Below are 10000 nucleotides of genomic sequence, written 5' to 3' on the forward strand. Positions count from 1 at the left end.
TCTTGTATAAACACGTTGAACTTTATAAATGAAACTTTGAAGGAAGCTGAATGAGACAAATACAACACCAAACACATTTTACTTAATTATTACTTCATAACCTCTCATTTCGCACTGCGTCTTTATTTTCCAGCTATCCAGACTTTACCGTACAGTTATTAAAAACTGGACTAAGGACATTACAAGGAAGGATTACGTTTTTGCAAACGTTGGCCGTGTAGTACTTTTATTTGAACAGACTTAACTGATTAGAGTGTAATGTGAAGTGCTAAGTATCTACCCCATATGAACCGTGTGAGCGTTAGCCCTACTGATGAAAATGGGCCCACACACAAGGACAGAGGAAAACTCTGACCGCTGCTCTACAGACTTAGCTACAAGGTCAGACGGGAGCAGGCCGTGGAACTGACGATGTTAAAGTCACGGCTATAAACATGTACAAGTACAAGGTACGATTACGTTTTTGCAAACGTTGGCCGTCTAGCACTTTTATTTGAACAGACTTAACTGATTAGAGTGTAATGTGAATTGCTAAGTATGTGAACCCATATGAACCACGTGAACGTTAGTAGGTAGTAGGGCTAACGCTCACATGGTTGATATGGGGTAGATACTTAGCACTTCACATTACACTCTAATCAGTTAGGGACATTACGACAAGCATCACACCACAATGAACTTTTCCTCCCTTTGCACCTTACCCTTCTTTGCTTCCACGTAAAACAACAGTGCAATGCAAACTATCTGTAATTCATGTACTTCAGTGCGCCCAACAACTTTGTTTTGAACTTAAATTACAGTCTGGAATATCGAGGCTTGCTAAAACTTATTCGCATATTTCATCATCTACTATACTTGATCAAATAGGATCTTTCGCAGTACACGTTTCTTCTCGCTTGAATTTCGAGGTTGAAAGAGGTAAATCTAGTGGTGGGGCAACCGAGAACATCGTTAACAACTTTAAATCCGCAATCCAAAAGTGCCACTAAAAACGCCCACGTCAATTTAAGGCAATCATTGCCCGAAAATGAGATAAATAGTGATACAACACTGCCGTTCTTGTTGTAAACAAGACTTAAAACAAAATCTGATCACAGTGAGGGCGTATTATCGTTGATTATGTTATTCTCTACGTGCACAAATCCCATAATATACCTCTTTGACCCCTCCAACATTTTGCATAATCATTGTTTGCAATTTCTCCTGGGACATAAAGATGTCCCAAGAGAAATCGAAAACAATGACTATGCAAACTTTTTGGGGGGTTAAAGAGGTATATTATGGGATTTGTGCAAGTAGAGAATATACATATTTATTAAATTCTGAACCTCGCTCATTGCATTTCTCGTGCTCTGATTGGTTTAATCAATCACGGTTATCAGCTCATATACCTTAGTTTGACGTTATATGGCAAATGATTGCGCTAAGCGTTGCTAAGCTAAAATTATTTTCGAGGGAAAGCGAAATTTCTCACTAAATAAAGCAAAAAAAAAAACGTTATTGAGGAAAGTTTTGATCAATTCCGAAGATTAGATGTAAGCGAAAAGGTAAAGAATGTTTTTTGTGATGAGCCTGCGTCTGTCTAACCACCACTAATTACACAACATCGTATCTTCATCACGTTTTTTTCGATTTCGCTCGGATTTTCTCGCTTTTTTCGTTTGTATTCTACGCGCGCTTGTTGGATAGGAGACTGGTTGTAGCCAACTCGGCGCTACGCGCCTCGTTGGCTATTATTTACTATCTCGTATCCAACGCGGGCTCATGAAATAATTGTTAAATGTATGTATACGTATACATAGACAAATATTATGATTGTTTGATTCCGCTGATTATGTTGTATACGTATACATAGACAATATAAGTGACCACTCACATGGACTGGACCGAGTGCACCTATGGCTCCATAAACGAACAGTTCTTTCTCTTAATGATTCAACAATTAAAACTACATAGAGTTCTATTCCTTCGTGGTTCTGATTCAGCACACGGTCCCACTCCCCTTCGGGGTTTCCCGGTCTTCCTTAAGGCGACTCTAATAATAGCACAAGCTTGTTGATACGTCTATCCAACACTGATCCATTCGAGGACTGGATGGTTATCAATTTCTCTTGACCTTAAAAATCTCGATATACAGGTGAGGACTTTAGCCATGGACCACTTGTTTCTGGAAATACTGTTAAAACTTCCAAAGTGTCTTGAGAACAGGAGATGAGAAATAATTTGAAAAAAAAAAACAACAAGTGCGTGGATAACTTCTACCTTTCGTCTATTACCCGCACTTAAAATAGATATTCTTAATTCAATAGACACCCCTTGAAACAAATGAAAGTCAATAAATCTCCTCATCATGACAAATGACTTTGGATATTCTACAAGGGAATAGACCATTTTCGATATATTAAAATTCAGTCCTAAACAAAGGTATCATCTAGAGGCTCTGGGGCATAAATATAAGGACTTGTATGAGTTTATTCCCCAGAGCCTCGAGATGACGCCTTTTGTTTAGTACTGAATTTTAATATATCGCAAGTGAGCTATTCACAGCACAAGTTACACAGACATCACACCACCCCACCCCAACCCCCTTCCCTGTTTTAATGCAATTTCACACTGCAAAGCGCTGTGTAAAGTCGTTATTGCAACAGACGGATGACTACAAATTCAGTTAACTTTTCCAGTCACAAGAAACACAAACTCGAGACAAAAAACGGGAAAGTGAAGAGATTTGTTTTCCCGATATAAGCAAGAATATTTGAGGTATGGTAAATTTAACTGGACCATTTGAGAATTACTGGGTGAGCCAGAAAAGAACCAGACAACTATTTTCTTTTTAGCCATTGGAACATGGAATACTACCTTTATGATCTGATTCCAGCTGTTAGGGCTGAATAGTTGTGTTGACGGCTATGTTTTATTAAAAGATATACACACTCGTTGACAACATATGATTAAACGCGTTACTAAGGCCATTCCAAGGCAAAATATTTTCTCTTCACTCCTTTTTTTCTTCAAAATTCGTTCGGCACGAAAAATTGCCAAGTGGAAAGAGTCTAATGATGTTTCACAATGCACTGAACTCCGAAAAGGGTTGCACGCCTAAAACTAGAAGGTTTACACACCTTCGCCGCTAACCTGTGACCGTGAGTCATTGAGTGTGATTCCAGGTCTCTGACTATGTAACTAACCATTAGTATTGCTCATTGTCCAGTACCCATTTACGCAGGCATATCCATTTCCGCCACCCTTCTTTCCCATTGTGTCATCTCTCTTGAACAGCCATTTCTTGAACAGCCATTGTTGAGTGCTCCAAGGAAAGACTAAAGGAGAAGCATTAAATAATAAGACTATGAAACAAACCTAATAAAACGTGTAACAAAAGCAATGAAAGACAAGACCCATTGTTATTGGACACAAAGGGCAATGAAAATAATCCAGATTACATAAGACCAAGAAAACCTAGCCTTATGGGTCCTCCCTTTGAGAATATTTACCTAAAAGTGGAAGCAACGGTATCTGTCAACAAAAGTTATACCCAGTGGTCGAGAGGTAAGGAGCATTTTGCCTGCGAACAACCTCTTCTCTTTGGTGAAGTTTGACAAATTGTGCAATGTCAAAATCTAAGTAATTATGGCGTCCCTTAGCTAAACTGCAGAATAATTATTCGGCCACTTATTTACATATGAATGGTATGTATTATTATGTGCCTTGTTCTTTAAGAGTGCCACTACAAGAACACAACAGTAAACACTTAATGACTGGTCCCTCGGAAAACAGTTCATTTTGTTTCCCGAGAATCTCAATGTTTCCCCGAGGCGCAACCGAGGGAAACAATGAGATTCGAGGGAAACAAAATGAAGTGCTGCCTGAGGGACCAGTCATTAAGTGATTTGTTATATAGCACAAAAAGAAAAACGTGCAACGACAACAGAAACGCAGTCGTCAGTCAACATTCGCGGGTAGCAATGCACTGTTACCCTCTGACGTTATAGCTTTTTCTCTGTTGCCCGCTCGGAGACTTTTGGCGGGAAACAGTTGTTCCGTTAGATGTCATGTGACCTTGAAGTAACCAATAAGAGCGCGCACTGCTGGGGCTTAAATTCAGCTATATAACAAAAACAGTTATTCCCATCCTTAACTTTAAACACAACACCATTTACGAGGAAATTGAAGCTAAGATCTCAGAACAACCCAACAGTGAGCCTGTTCGCAGGATCATATGACAAGGTTCGAGGGGGGCACTGTGTCAGCTGCAAATGACATGCTAAGTTGCTTCTTTCAAATCATTCACGCCTAATTTCTAAATGGCGGCAATTTTAGTATCTTTTTTTTGTTTTGGTTTAACCTGGAATTAAAAACGCGGTACCGAGGGAGACATTGAATGAAAAATATAAAAAATGGTATTAGCAACGTGGCCATTTGCATTGGAAAAAAGCAGTATGAGAAATTTGGCATGTAGGCGTCCTGAGAATTATCACGCATGCAAAATTCCTTATCATGTTGTATCATAAGTTCAAGAAATGGGCTGCCGCCGTGGTGAGAGCACTCGCCTCCCACCAATATGGCCCGGGTTCGTTTCCAGACTCGGTGTCATATGTGGGTTGAGTTTTCTGGTTCTCTACTCTGCTCCGAGAGGTTTTTATCGGGGACTCCGGTTTTCCCCTCTCTATAAAAACCAATATTTGATTTGATTTGAGTTAATTGCATTAGTGTCCCCAATTAGTGCTCTTGTGCTTATTATTATTATTATTATTATTATTATTATTATTATTATTATTATTATTATTATCATTATTATTATTATTATTATTATTATTATTATTATTATTCTTAACTGTACATCTTTTTTGGTTGAGCTGCTGGCAACTGCTTCACGACGCTTACCGAGCCAGTACCATTTGGAGGGATCCTTGGTCAGCAGCATTCTTCTTCTGTAAGCTTCAAGCAGCGATGGCTATGAGAAGACCACCACTACCACTGCTACAATGATCAAGGCAATCAGAGCACCTGCAGTTGCAAAACAGCAAGCAAGAACAATAACAGATAACAGAAGTTAATATTCAATAGAATATTACAGTGCATAAACTCTCTACAGTTTGAAAACAGACCACCTAACATTACTCAGAAAATTTGTTAGCCTCTGACAGGATCAGAACCCATAAAGGCCTATAGAAGCTTTGAATTCATTAACCTTCTCATTCCCACGATCGAAACGTTGATTGTCCCAAATAGTGCCATAGAGTTCTTTGTTAGGTAGTCATGGGAATTTGGTGTTATATCAAGATCACAGCTCGTAAGATGATAAGAATCTTCTGTGGAAGTGACATTTCATACAAACTGTGAGGTGAATTTACATGATTTCAGTCCTGGCACTGAAAGGGTTTTAATGCCTCAAGGACTCTCAGAGAAGCAAAGGATGACTACTGGGTTCATATTATAGTTATTTTAGTTCAATGAGAAGTAGGCTTTCACGTTGCAAATGCTGGTTTCGTGAATTGCAGTACAGTTTAGGATAGCGATGTACGGTAATACGCAATGTCATATTAAAAGGTGAAAAAAGGCACGAGCCCATAGGGTGATTGCAATTTGTAGCCTTTGAAAAACGTTTACGAGACGGTGCTTATTTATTTCAAATTGCTCGAGAAAAAGCTTGTGATTACTTATTTATAATATTCATATAAAAATTCGTATTTCATAAGAAGAGACGCACGCGTATCAGGCAATCACAAAAAAATATCGCCATCCGAGGCCCTTTTTTGCGCTGAATTACCTTTCTTCTGCACTGTGTTACCTGGAAAGTGCAATTCTGTTAGCCAATTAGAATGGAGAAATTATTCAATGCATGTTATTAACAGGTAAAATACATTTTAAAAAGTATATATCTACCTTGCTTGCAATCTGGTCCTCCAAAAATTCAACTGCGTTCTTCTTTTTGTTCTGGTTCTGTATATGGCTACTTTTAAAAACATACTTAACCTGATCTACAAATCTTTAATTATATTGAAAAGTGAGACCTAAGATCTTATGACAGCTGAGCTGACTAATTCTATGAATGGGATTAGACAGGATGAGTCGCTTTGTTGCCGATTACTACAACAAAGGGACTCAGGCAAAGGGAGGGAAAGGGGGGAAGGGGGGAAGGGGGGAGGGGGAGATCGGCTATTTGGGCGTAATGCCACTAAATACTGGCAAGTTAATTTCTCCCAACACTTTTGTCCAAAATTGCTACGCGCTTGTTACATTTTGAAATTACACGCAACAACCAATGCAGTTGTTATTCTCCTGCTACTAATGTGTTTCAAGATACGCACAATCTTTGTTAACAACAATGCAGTGATGTTTCATCATGTAAATGTTTAGTGATGCAAACGGACGCATGGGGTTTCTTTCGGGGCCAAGTGTTGAAGAGAACTAGGACAACTACAGTGCCACAGACAATACCCTTATTGGCCATTTTTCAGTTCAAATTCTGAACCCTTTCCTCTACTCATAAATAATGGGCTCTAACATTCTGCATCCTTTCCTTCAAAAAGTGGACAGAAATTCTGAACCCTTTCCTTTAGTGTTAGATGGGATCAAGAATTCTGAACCCTTTTCTTGAACGATAAAGGGTAAAAAATTCTGAACCCTTTACTAGAATGACAAAGAGTCAAAAAATCCGAACCCTTTTCATGAATGCTAAAGAGTCAGATATTATGAAATCTTTTCTTCAATGATACAGGGGCAGAAATTCTGCACCCTTTTCTAGAATGATACAGGGTCAGAAATCTTGAACCCGTTTTTTGAATGATACAGGGTCAAGAATTCTAAACCCGTTTCTTGAATGAAAAAGAGTCAGAAAGTCGCAATCCTTTTCTTGAATGATACAGGATCAGGAATTCTGAACCCTTTTCTTGAATGATACAGGATCAGGAATTCTGAACCCGTTTCTTGAATGATACAGGGTCAGAAATTGTGAAACGTTTTCTTGAATGATACAGGGTCAAGAACTCTGAACCCCTTCTCTTGAATGATAAAGAGTCGGAAAATTCTCAACCCTTTTCAGTTGAATGAAAGGGCCTAGCCAGAACGGAAAATGTTTGGCGACCACACAACATCAAACATTGTTCGTGTTCGTGGGCGTCGCCGTCGTAGATTTTAAAGTCCCTACTAGAGAAATCAGTGTTGCCTAGTTTTCTTATACAGAGTGGTTTTTTATCCTCATCCCCAACCAATGAAGTGAGAACCTACCTTCGAACTCAATAGTCACAGAGTCAGTAGCATGCCCATAAGCATTGTTTGCATCACAGCGGTATTCCCCAAGATTACTGACTTGAATATCAGTGATCAACCACGTCTCACTGTACTGTTTGCGTCCTTTGGGCACATAGGTCCACATCACAGTCGGCGGAGGCATTCCAGAGGCATTGCAGAATAATGTGACATCATCACCTTTTTCCACAATAATTCTATCCACCAAAGGTACAATAACTGCAGCAACTACAAAAGGAAAGGTATATGAAGAGAATGCTGTTTCTGTTAATAGCAACCGTTTCTACCGTATTAAAGGCAAATTGTTTGGGAGATCAGAGTAAGTTTAGGATTGTGTGGCATTCCCATCTGTTTGCCTGTTAAGGTAGCCAGAGGAGATGAAACAGGTGGTTAAAACAGGTATGGACTACCATCGGCGAAATGGGAATACCCCATAGTATTATGCTTCAAGGAGTTAGACTGGAAGTAAGGACCTTGATCACACCTTACTCCCACCTGTGCGAAAAATGTGGGTTATGACTACTGCAGTTTTTGTGCTGGTGCTCCATATTTTCTCCCTACCCAAAATCGGCATCTAAAGCCCTTGTAACCAGGGCGAACAGTCAACTGGCGCCTTGCTCTGCTGTACTGACCCTTGCGTAGTTTTATCAAACCTTACTTCATTTAAATTTAAAATTCATGGGATTGCACAAACGTCAGTATTCTCGAACAGGATTTGATTTCTAATAACAGAAATGTTTGAATAAGTACATCCATCTTTAAGCTTCCAATGGATATCAGTTAATTTGTCTTCACTTTACTTTGGGATCAAGATTTTAATGATTCCAGGTATTCCAATCACAAATATTCAATCTTGCAGTACTTACAGTTTAAAACAATTGATGTATCTCTGGTGACGACTGATCCAATGCCGTTTGAAGCAGTACACCTATAGATTCCTTCATCCTCTTTGCCTGAGATGGCCAAAGGCATGTTGACATCACTGTTATCAGAAAGTTTGGTCCAGCGAACAGATGCTGCTGGCTTACCATCAGCTGTACAGTTAAGGGTTACTACATTGCCTCTATTCACGGTTTGAGGTGCAGAAATATGTGTAATTACTGGCTGAACTAAATAATGACAAAACACATCGCAAGCAATCAATACAGACAAAAGTCAACCGTTACCCTAACTTCGGTAATTTCAGGTGTGTCAGCTTCTCCACAAATGTAGGTGCATTTGCCCAACCCTACTTCATACAAAATTGTACAATGTGCAAATTTTAAGTTCTTTCTATAATTTCAGTGATGGTTATCCAACATAAATATACAAAATCATGAACAGGATCAAGTATAGTCAGTTTGTGATTTATAGGCACAAGTGATGTTTTGAAAGTTCGCAGAATTGTACGAGCCATGATAGGCTTGAGAACTTCCAAAACATCACAAACGACCATAAAACATGAAGTGCACGAGCAAGATCATATGATTTTTTATTGTATACTGGACAAAATTACCGTACTTCATCGCTTCTTCCGTATTGCACTCTATTGTCATTGACCAATCAGAAACCGTGACCTTCCGTTGTGTTGATAATATACACTCAATATAAAAACAAATTGCACAAACATACAATGTAGGCAAGTGCATTTTGAGAACTTTTAACCTTTTTTATTGTCAGCTTTTCAAAGTAGCAATGCCTTTTATCCTAGAACACCTGACACATAATTGCATTTTAAGAAACTTACACTGCACATCAACTGTTGCCAGCTCTGTGGCAGTGTTACATAGATTACTAGCTTCACATCTGTATTCTCCAGCTTGATCTCTACTGATATTTGTGAAAACCAACTCAGTCCTATTAGTGCGTTCTCCATTGCTGGTCTTGACCCAGAAAACAGTTGGTGTAGGAAAGCCTGATGCATTGCATGTCAAGTTCACATTTCCACCTTCAATTATCATCTCATCGTCTATTGGCTGGATGAATGAAGGAACTGTAAACATAACAGCATGAGAGATTAGCATTAGACCTTGACCACAGTAAAGTACGTGAGGTAATTGTTCAAGTAAAAAGATACAGCTACAGCATTGAGAACTCAACTGAAATAAAAGCAATCAATCGATTATTTTACATTCATTTGTCCAAATGTAAGCTTGGTGGATTTGAATTTGTCACAAGCTAAGGCAGATACAGGTGCATGATCAGAGAACCTGGAGCAGTCAAATTTGGCACCCCTGAACTACAGTGAACATGTACTGCACTAAGGCATCGAACTCTGACAAAGAGGTCACAAATGGTTTGTGTTCAGAGATTTTTTTGGCATTACTTCACTTTTGCTTTGACTCTAAATGAGATTCATGCTACACTGAAGATGTTTATGTCAATTACCTTTTGCTGGTTTGTGCTTTATTTTAAGAGATTACGTGTACAGTGTGTACCGTAGGCCAGAGAATTAACAATCTGCAAAACGTAACTTCATTACCATTGACAGTGCTGGTGATATTTGTGCTCATTGCTGTTCCAACAGTGTTATTAACCATGCATTTGTAGACAAACTCTCCTCTAGTTGTCATTGTTCTCTTCCAAACTCCTGTTGTGCTGGTTTCATTCACCATCATTCCATTTAGATACAACTGATATGTATGGACAGCAGGGTTACTGTTAGCAGAGCAGTTAAAGGTAATGGAATCTCCAAGGCATGCTGTTGTTTCACTGGGTACCAGCTGGACCATCTCCGTTTCAACTACAATGAAAGGCAAATTTCACTTAC

General features: G+C 39.0%; 1 protein-coding gene across 5 annotated transcripts in view; it reads right to left on the reverse strand.

The window, feature by feature from the left end:
- Nucleotides 1-1259: 1259 nt before the first annotated feature.
- Nucleotides 1260-10000, reverse strand: part of LOC137984131 (hemicentin-2-like) — a 40667-nt gene continuing 31926 nt past the window's right edge. For 2 of the 5 annotated variants that reach the window (XM_068831351.1, XM_068831347.1), the window contains 5 exons: nucleotides 9713-9973; nucleotides 8978-9223; nucleotides 8118-8360; nucleotides 4841-7479; nucleotides 3136-3320 (listed from right to left, as the gene is read on the reverse strand). In XM_068831351.1, the coding sequence (XP_068687452.1) occupies nucleotides 7178-7479; nucleotides 8118-8360; nucleotides 8978-9223; nucleotides 9713-9973 (1052 nt within the window). In that variant the 3' untranslated portion in view covers nucleotides 3136-3320; nucleotides 4841-7177. Of the gene's footprint in view, nucleotides 2198-3135; nucleotides 3321-4835; nucleotides 7480-8117; nucleotides 8361-8977; nucleotides 9224-9712; nucleotides 9974-10000 lie in introns of those variants that run through there. The other 3 variants (XM_068831348.1, XM_068831350.1, XM_068831349.1) reach the window with 3 other exon arrangements.

Source organism: Montipora foliosa, chromosome 13 (assembly GCF_036669935.1).
Source record: "Montipora foliosa isolate CH-2021 chromosome 13, ASM3666993v2, whole genome shotgun sequence".
Classification (NCBI taxonomy): Eukaryota; Metazoa; Cnidaria; class Anthozoa; order Scleractinia; family Acroporidae; genus Montipora; species Montipora foliosa.